The sequence below is a fragment of the Pipistrellus hanaki genome, assembly GCF_964339955.1.
Source record: "Pipistrellus hanaki genome assembly, chromosome: 13".
NCBI lineage: Eukaryota > Metazoa > Chordata > Mammalia > Chiroptera > Vespertilionidae > Pipistrellus > Pipistrellus hanaki.
Genome location: NC_140515.1, coordinates 29,853,089 through 29,869,961, shown reverse-complemented (window position 1 = coordinate 29,869,961; position 16,873 = coordinate 29,853,089). Strand labels below are relative to the sequence as shown.

Here is a 16,873-nt window from a genome sequence, read left to right as displayed (position 1 = left end):
GCACACACCCCAACCAGGGCCAGGGAACCTGCCACTGAGGTACGTGCCCTTGACCAGATTCAAACTCAGGAACCTTCAGTCTGTGGGCCAATACTCTATCCACTGAGCCAAACCAGCTAGGCCTATATGTTTTATTTTAAAGTGTTAGAAGAACACACAGTGTGACTTCATGGGTATTATCACTTAGGATGGAACCAGAATTATAGCACATGCTAAAAATTAGTTGACTTGAAGACAACCGTAGATAAATAATAAAAATAAGAGAGCTGTTTTACATGATTTAACTCATTAATCCCCCAGCAGTTCAATTAATTAGGCACCGCTGAGGCTTGGAAAGGTTAAACATGGCCAATGAGTGGCGTGCCAGGATTTGAACTCAGTCTCACATGGGAATGTGAGCTCTCATCTCTGCAATCCTCTGCCTCTTAAAATAAAATAAAATAAAATAAACAGCACAAATAACAAAAAACAAAACCTGCTTTGCCCTTGCAGCCTGACATCAACACTCCTCAGCACTCTGAGGGAATTCATGCCTATAAAATGGGATGGAGCATTGGGAGAGGCCTCTGCAGAGGTAACATGTGTTGGCCTGGATTTGCCACGTGACCTTGACCCAGCGCCTCCCCTTCCCCGGGGGCTGAGCGGGAATGGGTGGCTTTCATAAGCTCTCTCCCCAGGGCTCAGCTGGGCTCCATGGAATACAGCCCTGTGCTTGGTTTGAGCCAGAGCCCTGAGTTCTGTGATGTCCAGCAGCATCTGATGTTGGGCAGACTTCACAGCAAGCATCAGGGCCCAAGGACACCCACCTTCCCATGTCCCGAGTTGAGCAGAGCCTTGCCTGACAGGCTGAGCCGTTGGATTTGACTTCTAACAGCACTGGAATATCCCTGAACAACTTAAGCAAGAGGGTGACACACTCAGATTGGGTTTGACAAGGTCCCCTGGTCATCGGGTGGAGAACAGATTGGAGGGCAGCCAGGGTGGGACGGGAAAGAACAAGAAAGCAGCTGTTACAGATGTCTGTCCAGGCCACAGATGGCTTGGACCACAGAGGCTAGGATAGAGATGCAAGCAGTGGTGAGAGATATTTAACAGCAAAACTGGAAGGAGCTGTAATGCTTAAGTAGGGCTAGCTGTGCAAGGAGATGCTCAGATTTCTGGCTTGCTGCCTGGGAGCATGGTGACACCAGCACCCTGTGGGAAGCTTGACTGGGGAGCCCTTTCCTCCTTTACAACACATTCTAGGAAAGGCCTGGCATGTTCCTTCTTCTCCTCATGAAATTCTCTCCAGAGTACAGGGACACAGTCAGCTGCTCCATCTCTTACCACGACTGGTAATCCTCCACAGGAAGTCATGGACCTAATGTAGCCATTCCTCTTAAGGGGAGCGCAGGGTCTTGTGAGAAGTCTGGGACCATCTTGCCAAAGGAAGATCTCTGAGCAGGAGAGGAAGATGGCCCGATCTCTACTGTAGAACAGTTAGTTGCTCTGCTGTGTGGAGAGGGAGGCCGGGAACAGGGATCAGGGCAAGGGGGTTACTATGGGGCCAGAGCCGCCTCTGTGGGGATGGAATTCCGGAAGGGAGAAGTCTTCTCCAGGCCGGTCTGTGCCACATGCCAAGCGCTTTGCTGCCTCCGTGCCTTTCCATAGCTGCTTTCCCCGCCCGGAACACGTCCTCGTGCTGTCACCAAGCTGGTCTCACACTCAGAGAGGCCCTCCCTGAACCATCTAAACAGTTCCACTTCGTTATTCTCTATGAAAGCACCTCCTTCCCATCCTTTACTTTTCACAAAGTGTGATCATACATTAGGTGATCCTTTTTGAGAGCAGGGACCATCTCCTCTTTAGTCACTTGTGTTTTACTGGTTGTCTAGCTCTGTGCTTGACATAAAGCAGGAAATCAGTAAGTATTTATTGAGTGCATATATGAATTAATTGATGGAATGCATACATAGTAGCCGTAGCAGTGTAGATATGAGATTGTTATCATATCTCTAGAGTTGACCCTTGAACAACACGGATTTATACTGCACTTAAACACATTTGTTCAAGGGTCGACAGTCCTTTCTATCCAGTTGGAAACCCATGTGTACAGAGGGCCAGCTTAAGTTATACTCGGATTTTCGACTGCAGAGGTGATCGGTACCCCTGGCCCCAGTGCTGTTCAAGGGTCAACTGTATATGCTTTCCAAGCATTGATCCTCATCGCATCTGCCAAGAAGGTGAGATGGAAATTATCCCCAAGAAGACTAGATGAAAACTAATATCCTGAGATGTGTCTTGTCCATGACCTAGCTCATGGCAGAGCTGGGATTAGGGGCCGGTATGTGTATCCCACACTTTGTCTACCACATCCTTGCATTTCTTCTTAGGCTCAGAGTACATGGCCACCTGTGGACTGACCCTGTCTAGACCACCAGATCAATCATATTGAAATCTCTTCTCCTCATAGTAATTATTTCTACCTTCCTTTAGCAACACAGCCTGCCTTGTATCTAACAGGAGACGGGTTTGTCTTAGACAGCATGTGTAAAGCACTAGGGAAGCGTTTGACATGTTCGAGAAACTAAAAGGAGGCCAGCATGGCTAGAATGGGGGCAGGTAGAAAGGTTTGTGTCTGCGTCTTCCTCACTTCTGGGTCTCCTTGGAGGGCACAGAGCATTCTGCACACTTGTTACTGGCTTCTAGCATTAACTGGTCCCCTGGCCTATATACTTGGCCTTCGCTGGACACAGAGCTCTAACCTTCTCTCTCCTCTTCTCTGACCCCAGTGCCTACACAGAACCCTACAAGGTCTGTCCCATCTCAGCCGCAGCCCCCAAGGAGGACCTCACGTCGGATGAAGAGCAGGGAAGCTCAGAGGAGGAGGACAGTGCTCCAAGAGACCCCAGCCTCACCAACAAGGTAGGGTGCCCCACCCAGGGTAAGGGGCCACTGGGATGTGGGGGATCAGAGATGTGAAGGTGGAGAGAGGATGTGGAGGGAGCTGTCGGCAAACAGCCAGGCCCACGCTGGATACAGAGCCTGAGTCGCAGAGCAGCTGGGGCTGCAGCATTAAGACACACAGCAGACATGGGGTCCTGTGTTGTTGATGCAAGGGCAACAACTCCTGCTGGTATCCTCCTGGGTCTGTGGAAGTTTGGGCTTCCCAGAACCTTTGTGGATGAACTAGAATAAAGCTTCCTGAAAGAATCAAGACAGATCTGGAGTCTAATCACGTGGGCCCCTGGACCTCAGTTTCCTCGTCTGCAAAGCGGGGAGCATGAGGGTGAGATGAGTGAAAGGATCTGAGTGAGTTTTCTTAACTGTATCCAGAAATCTGGGGAGAAAGTTGGTTTCTCCAAACCCTGCAGTGGTGCACTGGGAGGTGGGGCTGAGAGAAGGGCTGCCTAGCCCTTTGTTGGAGGCAGATAGTCATTGGATCCCAGTCTCAGTGGAGACCCAGACCTGCCTATGGAGCACTGGGACACAGTGGTAATTAATTACCGTTGTCCCGCAGTATCCTCAGGGATTGGTTCCAGAATCCCCACAGATACCAAAATCCACGGCTACTCAAGCCCCTTCTATAACCTATTTGCATGGAGGCTACAGCAGGGTGTGCCCATGTATCATTTTTATTTGTGTGCCTTCAGGTTTTGTTTTTTGGAACTTTCTGTGGTTTTTTTAAAGTATATTTCTGATCCTCAGTTGTATGAATCCACAATATATGTGCTCGCTATTGGGTGCTCTTGGTGAGCCCTGCTTCACTTCCATCCACTGACATCATCTCATTCCTTCCACACTCCCTTTCTGGGAACCGAGAATTGCTGTCCATATTTTACATGTGAAGAAACAGAGAGGTAAAGAACTTGCCCAGCGTCGCACAGCTGCTATTCAGTGTTACCAGGGAAATACCACAGGGTGATGAGAGCCAGGAATTGAGACCACAGGGGACAGGCGAGGAAGGGTTAGAGGCTTGAAATTCTCTCCACTCCATCTTCTGGGCCCCTCTCCTGCCTGCCTGTGGGGAGTAGCTGGGAAGGCAGAGGCACACTGCCTCCTACCTGACAGACCTCCTTTAGGCACCTTGTCCTGTGTCCGTCTTCCACACTCTGTCATCGCCTTCCCATCCTAGAGTAGTTGTGTCACTGATGAAAGACTATTCACACAGAAGCACTCAGCAGGAGTGCCTGGCCCTTACCAAGCATTTTATGAATGGTTATGTCTTCCATTTTGTTTTTATACCCTCGATTTCTTTTTAAAAATCATTTATCTCTTCGTACAGTGTTTTCATAAAGTGACCTGGCCAGTGCCATGGGGAACCCTGAAGGGGGCTTTCCCACCGGGCCCCACGTCCCCTCCCCCTTTCACTCTTGTTCCTGCGTCTCCCCCTCTAGATAGAGTGAGTGCTTTCCTGGCACCGAACGCTTGCACATTTGTTTTCTCTTTTATTCCCTATAACAGTTTCGAAGTCAGTACCACCATCCCTATTTTCCAGTTGAGGACACAAGAGGTTCAGAGAGTTTAAGTGGTTTGCCAAGACCTCACTGCTGGTGGTTCGGGGGAGGGGGGAGGGATTCAAAAACGGGTCTGGCTGGCTCCAAGCCCAGTGTTCCTTTGCTTTTTGCCTCAGTCCTGGGGGCCATCGCTTACCTCTCCACTCCTCCCTGCTTCCTAGAAAGGAACTAGTGACTTTTGGGGGAGAAGGAAAGGGAACGTTGAGTTAGCTTGCCTTGCCTGTTTAGAGATGGATTTGCCTTTTCTGGGCATCCCTGAGGTCACGGAAGCTGGGAGCAGGAAAATTATAGTAGTTATTGGGAATGTGGTCTGAATCTGAGATCTGAATCAGACGAGGGTACCATGCCTGGAAGAGCTGAAGAGCTGATGGAGCCGCGGGGCCTTCCAGGTGTGACTTTCTGAGCTCCAAGGTCCCCCACCGCGCGTGGGCTTCCTACCACAGTCTCAGCGTTCTCCGCTAGACCTTCTTCTGGAATCTTCCTCGTCTCCCCCTCCTGCTGTGTTACCGCTGACCAGTTGCTTTCTGTCACGCATCTCAGCCTCCTGTCTCTAAAATGGGAGCATTCACAGTAGCTGCTGGGCTGTGGGCTGAATAAGCACACAGATGGGGAAGTGCCGGCCACATAGTAGGGGCATAACAAGGACCTGTTGTTTCTGAGTCAGCGTCAGAGGGAAAGTGGGAGCAGGGAGGGTCTGGCCTCCCTGGATCCCTGTGAAGACATGAGGTACCAGGGCCCTGGACACTGGTGATCGGCATCCCTGCCTTCTGGTCTCCAGGCTGCTCCTTGGAGACGCCCAGGAATAAGAAGCTTATAAGAGGCAGAGTAGCATAGAGAACAAGAGCTTCACACCCACCCAGCTTTGCCACTTGCTACGTGAGTGGTTTGAACAACTTCTTAACCACTCTGTTCCTCAGTTTCCCATCTACACAATCAGGAAAGTAATCACAGTACTGCTTCAGAACAGTCATGAGAGTAAACACGTCTATGGAAACTGAGAACAATGCCTGACACACAGGAAAAGCACACGCGAAGGTCAGAGCTTTCGGGTGGGAAACAACCTGCCTCAGGTCAAGTGGGACTCGGCAACAATGCCACGTCCTGGAACGGAGGCAGCGCCCACCGCAGCCGGGGCCTCTGGTCCATCCTGCCCGCGGCCGGCCAGGTGCGGGGCCCGCACGGGGGAGCCAGGGTCGGAGACAGGAGCATCCTGTCATCCTGAGCACAGAGGGAGAAACTCGGGTCTAAGATTCCTGCCGGCAGGTCAGTTCACTCTCGGAAGCCCAGCCTTCTTATCTGTCAAACGAGGCTGAGGTTCTCTGTCCCACCACCCCCTCGTCCTTCTTCGTGAGGTCTTCGTCATGTGCCAAAGTGGAAATTACCTTTAAAAATTACGCTCTCGTCACGTGAGATGTGCTCTACTAGATTCTCCCCGTGGCATATGAAATCGTCACAGGTAACAGCGAAAGCCCCCTGAAATACTCCTTCCCAATCCCCATGCCCTTAAAGAGGTAACTGTAGTCCACAGTTTGGCATGAACCCTTCCAGAACTTTAAGTGGAAAATGAGTGGTATTGTTTGTGGAGTTATTTTTCCATAAATTATATAAAACTATAAGAAACCTGCCAAAACCGGTTTAACTCAGTGGATAGGGTGGATAGAGTGACTGTAAGGTCCCAGGTCAAGGGCATGTACATTGGCTGTGGGCACATCCCTGGTGGAGGGAGTGCAGGAGACAGCTGGTTGATGTTTCTCTCTCATCGAAGTTTCTGGCTCTCTCTCTCCCTCTCTCTTCCTCTTTGTAAAAAATCAGTAAAATACATTTTGGGGAAAAAAAACTATAAGAAACCTGGAGTAACTTGGGTTGGTTGGGTTTGTACACAGAATTCTTAGTATTTTCCCATATTGGTCTATAGAACTCTAACTTATCTTTAGCGCTGCGTAGTGTTCCATTTTATGGATATACGGTGGTTTATTTCACCATCCCCCTGCTGAGGGACCTTTGCCATGTTTTTCATGTGCTTGCATCACCAACAGCATTGCAGTGCACTGCTCATACGCCTCCTTAGATGCGCGTGCAAGATTTCCTCCAGGGCAGATCCCAGAAGGGACTTGGTGGATCGGCGAGCAGCCTTTGTACCCGCCGCTAACCTGACCCCGAAGAGGCTGTTCCAGAGGTCTCCGTGTGGAAGAGTCCCCGAGTTGCCAGGCCTCGGGGCAGGCGTGCAGGGAGATTTCCAGAGTGAGCAATCCTTCCTGGCTCCTTTTTGCCATAGCCACTTGGTGGGGTGGGAGGTGGGGGGGAACATTTATTCCTGATTCTTTGTCTCCCATGGTGTCTGTCCAAAAGGCAAGGACCTCTCCTCCCTGTGCCTCCATCACATCATTGGGAAAAGGGGACCCCGATTTCCATCGCCAACCACCTGGCAGGAAGAGACCTAGAGAGGGTGTGGGTGATCAGTAGAATTGCTCCCCAGCCCTCCCCCTGCCTCAGAAGTCAGGTTGGGGGCGTGGAGCGGGGGAGTCGCACCCTTCTTACAGTTTGATATGGTTTATGTAAAAATAAAGGGTGGTGAGCCCCACTCTTCCTAGGTGTTTTGGGGCGACCACGTCAGGAGGGGAGAGGTTGTTGGAGCAGAATCGGAAGCTGAACCCAGCCAGTCCACCCACATGGGACCTCTTTCTCTGTCCCACTCCTAGACATACAAAGGGTGTGGGTGGAAGGAAGGAGGGGGCAAGAAAGGAAAAATGAGAAGGACTTAAAAATAGACCTAGCTGTGAAAGGAGACATTCAAAGGTTGGCTGGCCTGTTGCTCCTCCCTGACAATGAGCCCAGTTCTCAGACTAATGGGTACTTTTTCAAGCTAAATACCAGCTCCCTCGAGACCAGCCCAGGGGTTGGGGCCCCTCCCTAGCCTGAGACCCATCGTCACTGCGTTTCCCTGACAGGTCCACCCCTGACCCTGAGCTGAAGTTAGTGCCCTGCCTGTGGAACAGACTCTCCTGCCATCACACCCTCCGTGGCTCCCCATTTATGTCTCTTTCCTGGCTGCACCCGAGGTTAGTCAGCCTAGCCCAGGCCTCCTTGCAGACCTCACGCCCCTAGGCCTTCTACCTTTGGCCTCACCCTGACCGTCTGCCTAAGTTAAAGGGTCCCCGTGAGCCCTGGTTATTTCCATGGGCCCGTCTCCAGCCCGGGTTAAGGGCCCCCACGTGCTTTCTCCATGCCACAGACCTCAGAACCCACCTGTGCAGTCCTGCACACTGCCCCACTGCAAATGCCACTTCCCCTGGTCCCGGGGAGGCCCTTCTAGACTTGCATCAGCTTCCTCAGGCTGCGGCCCGCTCTCCTTCCCAGAAAACAACCTCGTCCCCTTCCCAGCACGAATTCCCTCCCGCCTGCAGCTCTTCTCTCTGTATCCTCACTCAGTTTTTCCCTGTCCCTCCTCCTCTTCAACAGAAATTTATTTCTTTACTAAGGACTCACCGAGCACCTAATATGTGCCAGGCACCCGTCGATGGGCTCAACATACAGCAGCCACAAGTCAGGCTGGGCACCTCCCTGACCTGGTGCAATTTACATTCTAAACAAGAGGAACAGTCAGCCGGAAACTCCTGAGGTGGCACAGGTGGTGGATGTGCTGTAACCAGCAGACAGACAAAACACATTGTGATGGTGGAGGACAGAGCAGGGGTGATGATGGAGGAAAAGTTAGGGAGGTTAGAGGAAGCCTTTATCTCCATGTTTAAAATTTAGGTTAAAATATTCATAATGTAAAATTCACCATCATAACCATTTTTTAAGTGTACAGTTCAGTGGCATTAAGTACATTCACACTTGTGCAACTGTCAGCACCATCTGTCTCCAGAACTTTTTCATCTTCCCAAACTGAAACTCTGTGCCCAATAAACATTAACTTCTCATTCTTCCTCCCCTCCAAATACCCCCCCCTCCAGTTCCTGCCAGTCGCCCGCCATTCTACTTTCTGTCTCACTACTCTAGGGACCTCTACAAGTGGAATAATACAGTATTTGTCCCTTGTGATTGACTTACTTCACTTCCCATAATGTCCTCAAGGTTCATCTATAGTATAGCATATGTCAGATTTAAAAATATATATATATATTTTATTGATTTTTTACAGAGAGGAAGGGAGAGAGATACAGAGCTAGAAACGTCGATGAGAGAGAAACATCAACCAGCTGCCTCTTGCACACCCACTACCGGGGATGTGCCCGCAACCAAGGTACATGCCCTTTACCGGAATCGAACCCGGGACCTTTCAGTCCACAGACCGACACTCTACCACTGAACCAAACTGGTTTCGGCCCATTTCATCTTCTGTCGCCCTGTTAATCATGGATCAAATGAAATTCAACCAATGTGTAAACCTTTGCAGATATCATGAAGGATATAAAAATGAGTTCTATCTGTTGCTTCCTTCCTTCCTCCCTCCCTCCCTTCCTTCCTTCCTTTTCTTTCCTTTTCTCTTTTCTTTTCTTTCCTTTCCTCTTTCCTCTCCCCTCCCCTCCCCTCTCTTCCCCCCTCCCTTCCCTCCCCTCCCCTCCCCTCTCTTTTCCCCTCTCCTCTCCCTTTCCTTCCCCTCCTTTTCCCTTTCTCCCCTCCCCTCCCTTCCCCTCTCCTTCTTTTGTATGTTCTTTAAACTCACCCCAGGGTCTTTGCACTTGCAGTTCCATCTACTTGAAACACTATTCCTGTCTCTTACACAGCTGGATGTAGGTCTTAAAGTTAACGTCACCTCCTTAAGAGTGCCTACCCTGCTCACCTGCTGTGTTTGGCAGGGGAATTTCTGTTTATTTCCTTCTTCATACTTACCTCAAACCTTGATTGTGTTCTTTATTTTTCTGCATATTACTTGCCTTTCCCTGTCAGAATAGGGACCTTGCCTGTCCTATTCACAGTTTTGTCCTTACTGCCTGGCACATACAGTAGTATTCAGTGAATAGTTTAGAATAAACTAATAAAGAAATGAATGCCTTAGACTCAGCTCCTGCATTTAAGTAAGGAAAACAAACTGTCTTGTTAAATGCAAGACAGCTTACTGAAGCGAAAACGCTTATTTGGTTCCGTGCGGTTTACTTGGCACCACGAGGGGCCATGCTGCGCTCCAGCCCTGCTTCTCCCCGGCTGACCATGCAGAGTGCACTGTTCATACAGTCGCACAGAGGGATACTTCGAGGCAGCATGAGTGGAGGAGGATGAGGGAGGCAAACTCTCAGAGCAGAAAGGGATAGGAAAGGATAGGGGCTCAAAGGTTCGGGAGGTGTCCATGTACCCACATGTCTCACACACCTTGTCCCGGGTCCTGGAGGGCTTGGGGGCTGTCAGGTATGGGGACAGTGAGAATGTCCTGGCACCGAGAGAACATGTTCTGTGGCTGGTTTTCCTCTCTGCCACAGTGCCCCTCCCCCCCCCCACCCCACCCCACTGGTTTAGGATTTGGGCCCCTCGGTCATACTCAGCCTCGCTTTCTCCTTCCTGACTTCGTGACAGTCACTACGTATACCTAATACATAACCCTGCTGCTGAAAGTTCGCCATGCGAGTCCCACACTGGCCTTTTCCTGTTGCCAAACAGTCCGAGCTTTCCAGTCACAATCACGGTCTCTCGGGGATTCTGGAAGGTGAGACAGCTAATACGGGCATTTGCAGATCACTTTGTTTTGTTTTGTTTTGTTTTTTGTTGTTGAGGTAAGAACACTTAACATGAGAGCTACCTTCTTAATGCCCATAGATGGATAAATGGATAAATAAAATGTGGTGTGTGCATAGAGTATAATTTAGCCTTAGAAAGGAAGAGAGTCTTGTCACATGGATGGACCCGGAGGACATTATGCTAAGTGAAGTAAGGCAGTCCCAGAGGACCCATGCTGCATGATTCCACCAGTATGAAGAACCTAAAGCAGTCACATTTATAGGAGCAGAGAGCAGAATGGTGTTTGCCAGGGACTAGGGGAGAGGGAAATTGGGGGTTGCTAGTCAATGGGTAAAAAGTCTCAGTTATGCCGGAGATTGCTTTGACTTACAGGAAGGAAAAGTAAAGCTCATAGAGAGGCCATCACTTGCTCAGGGTTATTTGGCAGGTCAGAGGCAGTCAGGAGTAGAAATCAGGTTTCCTGTTGCCTCATTCAGGGCGTGCCAAGACAGATTGATGCTTCTACAAATGTATTACACACTGCAGACAGAATCAAAGATTCTTTCCAAAATTAAAAGTTTTTTTTTTAAGTATCCAGGCCAAACCCAGACTCACACTAGCCTATAACCAGAAGTACGCAGGTGTCCACGTGAATTAGAAGCTGACCACTTGGTCCAGGGGGATAGGCCTCTCTTTGGTCCCACTCCTTCCCCCTTTGTCACAGCAGGCGTTGCCTCCTCTTCTCCATCCTTATCCCTTCTCTGCCCCTGTGGGAGCACAAGTAGCAGCTAGGATAAAAAATGAGCCATCTTTCCCTGAGCTCCTTTCTCTGGATTTTCTAGCCTCTGAAGGCTGTGCTGGAAATCATAATCTGAATTCCAAGGGGGGAGGGCCATGGCCCTGACAGTGGTGCCCAGAGGCCCGTTGGAGACAGTGTTCCCCTGGAGTCAGGCTTCCTAGCACTCTTCCTTTTCCAGGTGTGACCTCAGAATCCTCCAATGCGCCCTTCACTGGGACCCTCAAAACAGTGAAGACTCGTTAAGAACATTTCCCCAAGGCCTGAGACAGCCTCTTCCCTCTCCTTAGAGATGATTCTTTTTTTCTTTCTTTTTTTTATGGCCTATAGAGCGGAGGAGGCTGACAGATAGGGAGCATGGGGTGCCTACCTTGGTTTAGTGTGTGATCTAGAGACACTCACTGAGTCTGGAGGGGATTCTGGGCATAGGAACTTGCATGTGCCAAAAGGCCGGGAGGCAGGAAAAAGTAGGCTGATCTTAGGAATACAATTGGGTTCCCTGGGGCATGGCGGAGTGCAGGAAGAGTGGCTGGAAAAGGTCTTCAGGTTAAGTCCTAGGCAAAGAGCAGGACTGGTTTGTCCCTCAGTGTCCTCACCTGTAAAAGGAGATAACAATGGTAGTGCCTGCCTCGTAGGGTGTTGGGAGGATTCAGTAAGATAATACGTACAAAAAACTTAGAGCCAACTTAGCACCTACTAAGTGTTCAATAAATGCTAGCTGTTATATTATTAAGCAGGTGCTACTATTGTTATCTCTGTTCTATAGATGGGAGTCAGAGAAGAGAAACAACTTGTCCACGGGCATAGGTAGAGGAAGGGGGAGAGCTCACAATTGAAACCAGATCTGGCTCTCAGCATAATGCTAGCTGACAAGTTCTTTCTGTCATCTAGTGCTGGGGAGCCACAGGAGCCACAGGGGCTGCAGGAGATAGCAGAAGGTGACCACCATGGCAGAGGATGGATTAGAGGGGGTGGTTGCCTGGAACTCTTAATGAGCTAAGCGACATGTGCAGCAGAGGAGGTAGGGTTGCTGGGTAGCTAAGGTCCAAGATGGGAACCGAGGAGCTCATCCCTTTAGAGGCAGGACGGTTCTGAGTGGGATTGAGTGGATGTAGATGTCTGAGAAGAAAGTCTTACGGAGGCAAGACGCTGAGGGTTACAGCATGGAGATTGGAGTTCCCAGGTGACCCTGGGCGGAGAGGACAGCTGTAACTGGGAAGGGAAACTGAGCAAGACCAGGATGTCAGGATGTGGGGCTTGGCAAGGACCAAGCAGAGATGAGGTTGAAAAGAGAAGTGGCTGTTTAAACGTAGAGCAGGTGTAGACTCAAGAGCCGGCCAACAGGGACAGTGATGACAAACTGGGAGCTCTGAAGGTGGTCCCTCTTCTTTAGGATAGGATATCACGGAGAAAGATCATGTGGTCCCTGGTGTGCGTGGGGATCTCCCGAGGGCCAGGCCAGAAAGCCTGGGGTTCTTGGCCTGCTTCTCCCAATAATTATTGTTAATATAGTACAGTGACAGTGATGCCTCATTTTTTCATTGCTCTTCACTGAGAATTGAACAACTTTTCCACCCCTGATTCTATATGGTCTTTGTTACAACCTCTTTACCAGTAGCTCTCAAAACCTTTGGGTCTCAGAACTCTTAAAAATGATTGAGGACCTCAAATAGTTGTTGTTCCTATGAGTTATATCTATCAGTGTTTACCACATGAGAAAGTCACACTACGTTTTAATACATTTTAAAAACAACAATAGCCTATTATAGGTTAACACAAATATCATTTTCAATGAAAAAAATAACTTTTTAAAAAAATTAGTGAGAATGACGTTAGTTTTGCTTCCCCCCCCCCCCCCCCCCCCCCGCCCAAATATTAACGTCTGGTTAAATAGAAAACAGGATTCTCCTAGTTGTTTCTGCATTCAGACTATTGGAACTGTTGTTTTGGTCACCCTTCATGAAAATCCAGGCTCACACGGATATTTAGCTGGAAAAGGGAGGCAGAACCCCAGAGGTTCTGGGACCACACTTGGCAAACTGCTGTTCTAGAAGGAGGCTAAGTACCCCCATTTTAAGGCTGGACACACGGAAGCCCAGAGGCCAGGACTCCCAACTGTTTCTGTGACCCACTGTTTCACCTCAAGATCCCTAAAGGAGGGCTGTCCCTCCCAACCTGACCTGAGGTCCCAGAATAGTCAGCAGTGGCCTGGCTGGTTTGCATGGGGCCTGAGGAGGGAGTGCAGGACTGGGCAGCCCTGGAGAACAGAGGTGACAAGCCGCTTCAGCCTCCGACAGAGGGGCCTGCAGCCACTGATGTAACACCCACAGCGTCCGCCTGAGAAAGGCGATAGCCCTGGCGCCCCAGGCCCCGTGCTCCTGGGAGGAACCCTGTTCCCAGAAGTCTGTCACTGGACACTGCCGTCAACCTCAAAGTTCATTTCCTGGTTAAATAAACATCTACATTAAATGGCCCGGTTGGACAACGCCCGTAAACAGCTTCTGAGGAGAGCCTCGGGCGCATGGCCTCCCTCTTGTCTGGCTGGCGAAGACACATTCATCATTGGCAGAGGCACTAAAGCGGGGCGGCCGGGACGGCCCACCCGGAGTCGGCCTGTCTGGCGGGAGGGCTGCGGGGACGTGCAGAGTGGCCAGTGCCCCGACCCGACCAGAAGTCCAGCCCACAGCTTTGAGATTATAACAATGGTAATGACAACAACACCAGAAGCATGGGTGGGGGTTGACCACTTACTTCCATCCGTCATCTTATGGAGGGAGGGACTATTGACCCCCAGCTTCCAAAGAAGAAACTGAGGCCTCTGAGAGGGGTTTGCCCTTGGTCGCATAGCTGCTCATGGCCTGGCCGAGATGCTGACCCGGGTGCCCTGGTGTTTGGTGTAGTGCTTTCTTATGTACACAATAGGCACTCCTCTTGAGGATAAGAATCAGAAGAGCTGAGGTCCAAAGACTAGCCCAGGCCTCTCCTGGAGTGTAAGTCTTCTGCTGCCGGCCCTTCAGGGCAGGTAAAGATAGGTACTTCCCAATTTGAAAAACCCACCACCATCTATAATGAGCAGAGATGCCATTTACTGAGTGCTTGCTCTGTTTCAGGCACGTTGTTGAGTGCTTGGATGCTGGAGCCACACTCTCTGGATTTGAATCTTGGATCTGCCACTTATTAGCATTGATTTTGGGCAGAGGGTATGACTTACTTGTGCCTTAGTTTCCTCATCTGTAAAATGGTGATGATAAGTACCTACCTCATAGGTTTTCAGGTAGATTCAGTGAGATAATATGTGTAAAGGCATGCATGCACAAATACATAATTTCACATCTGTATTGGGTGCACACACTCGCAGCAGCACACATGGAGACCACAGCTAGACACACTGCTGCACCCCAGGGCTACACAGCTGCACTCTCATCCATGAATATACCCATCACCTAAATCTACAGACATTTACCCAGCACCTACTGTATTCTGGGCTCGGGGCTCACACAAGGACTAGCCCCTGAACTCCTTTCTCCAATCTCTAACACTGTTCAGATTGGGATGCCACCACCATTTCTTGAGTCCCATTGAAGCCCCCATCCTTTCCTTAAAAAAATAAAAATATAAGAAAGAAGAGAAGGTAATATGTGTAAAAAGGTTAGAGATATATTTAGCTTAGTACATACTAAGTGTTCAATAAATGCTAGCTATTATATTATTAAATAGTTATTATCATCATCATCATATGTTTTACAAATGGAACTCAGAGAAGAGAAATAACTTTTGTCCAAGGGCATAGGTACAAGGAGAAGTGGAGCCCAGAAATTGCATCAGGCCTTCTCAGCATCCTGCTGGACGACAAATGAGAATTGAGTCACAGGCCCCTGGAAGATTGGAGGTTGGAGGCCATCTTGACTCTTGTCCTCATTTTATAGGGCAAGAACCTGAGCTTTCGGATCTCTTGTCCTTACTCTGCAGAATAACTCCCTTTATGGAAAGCTTGACCACAGGGTTTTCTTAGCTGTAGAGGCCTGTCCTGGCAGAATACAGTTTCCATTGAGAGGGTTTTGTTTACAAAGCCTTTTCACACGCGGGACTCGGAAGGAGCCCCCACGTTGGGAAGAGTGAGCCGCTCTTGTCCACAGAGCCCAGCGCTAGCCCTGCAGATGCAGAGGGCAGACGGTGAGTCACAGTTCGGCGCCGGTGGGAGGGCGGGAGGCCAGGTGAGGCTGGAGGCCTCTGTAGGCCTCACAAGTTTCCCTCCTGCTCCGTGGATGTCGTGACAGCCGCAATGAGATGCAGGAGGGAGACTAGCTACACTGTGGTCCCAGGGTCTGCACTGTGAGGGTGGCTTCAGAGGGACTGAGTCTCCAGAAAACACTAAGAATCTATTAGAGATGGATTAGCTAGGGAGAGAACTCACTTATTGAGCACCTACTATGTGTTGGGCAGTGTATCTAATTTTATCAGTTTATTCAAACATTTATTGAATTTTGGGTGTAAGGATAACATTAAGGAGTGTGCCTGCTATAAAGAAAAGTATAGTGTCTGGCTGGTGTGGCTCAGTTGCTTGGGCATGGTCCCTTGCACCAAAAGGTTGCTGGTTCAATTCCAGGTCAGGGCACATGCCCGGGTTGCCAGCTCGATCCATGATGGGGAGGTGGTGTGCAGGAGGCAGCCAATTGATGTTTTGCTCTCACATCGTTGTTTTTCTCTCTCTCCCTCTCCCTCTTTCTCTGAAAATTAATTTTAAAAATCTTTTGAAAAGAAAAATCCAGCAAGATAAAGGGTTGGGGTAGTGATTCTCAACAGGGGGCGAGGCTTTGCCCCCAGAGGACACTTGGCAATGCCTAGAGACATTTTTGATTGTCACAGATGAGATTGGGGGCTGCTACTCTCGTTGAGCAGGTGAAAGCCATGGATGCTGTTAACAGTCCTGCAACAAAAGTTGTCTGGCCCAAAATGCCAGTGAAGCCAAGGCTGAGGAATTCCGGGTTGAGAGAATGACTCTGTGTTCTTCAGGGCAGGGGGTCACAGATGGCCACACTAAGGATGGGATGTGACCTTTGAGCAAAAACCTGAAAAAGCCGAAACTGGTTTGGCTCAGTGGATAGAGCGTCGGCCTGCAGACTGAAAGGTCCCAGGTTCGATTCTGGTCAAGGGCATGTACATTGGTTGCAGGCACATCCCTGGTGGGGGGTGTGCAAGAGGCAGCTGGTCGATGTTTCTCTCTCATCGACGTTTCTAGCTCTCTCTCTCCCTTCCTCTCTGTAAAAAAAATCAATAAAATATATATATTTTTTTAAAAAAACCTGAAAAAGTCAGAAAGTAAGAATGAGAAGATGTGGAGAAGAACATCACAAGCATAGAGGACAGTGAGTGCAAAGGCCCTGAGTCAGGAACACATAATCAAAAAGACCAGAGTATGAGGTCAGGTTGATTATTTTCCAGCGTGTTTCAGATGAAAAAAATCTAAAGCTCAGGGGCAATGGTTTGCCAAAGATCACACAATTAAACAATGCTGGGCCAGGGTTTGAACTTGGATGTGCTCAATTCCAGAGCCCATTTGCTTTCCACTGCCTCAGCTGCTACTGTCAGATGATTGATTTTTAGGTAGATATTTATGTATTGATAGATTTATAGATCTATAGATGGATTTCTATATATATACATATATTTATAAATTATACACACACACACACACACACACACACACACACTCTAGAGGCCCGATGCAGGAAAATTCATGCAAGAGTAGGCCTTCCTTCCCCCAGCTGGCGCACTGGCTTCCTTCCAGCACCTGGGACCTGGGCTTCCCTCCTCCTGCCACCGGCAGGCACCCAGAACCCAGACTGGCTTCCCTCTGGCCCCAGCTTCATCAGGAAGGACATACAGAATGATGTCATGTCTAATTAGCATATTACCTTTTTAATAT

General features: G+C 49.4%; 1 protein-coding gene across 4 annotated transcripts in view; it reads left to right on the top strand.

Moving 5' to 3' along the window:
* The window catches only part of FGD5 (FYVE, RhoGEF and PH domain containing 5), a 120,873-nt gene that overhangs the window by 45,087 nt on the left and 58,913 nt on the right, over positions 1 to 16,873 (top strand). For all 4 annotated transcript variants that reach the window (XM_084902556.1, XM_084902555.1, XM_084902554.1 and 1 more), the window contains exon 3: positions 2,772 to 2,904. In XM_084902556.1, coding sequence (XP_084758682.1) covers positions 2,772 to 2,904 — 133 coding nt within the window. The remainder of the gene's footprint in view (positions 1 to 2,771; positions 2,905 to 16,873) is intronic.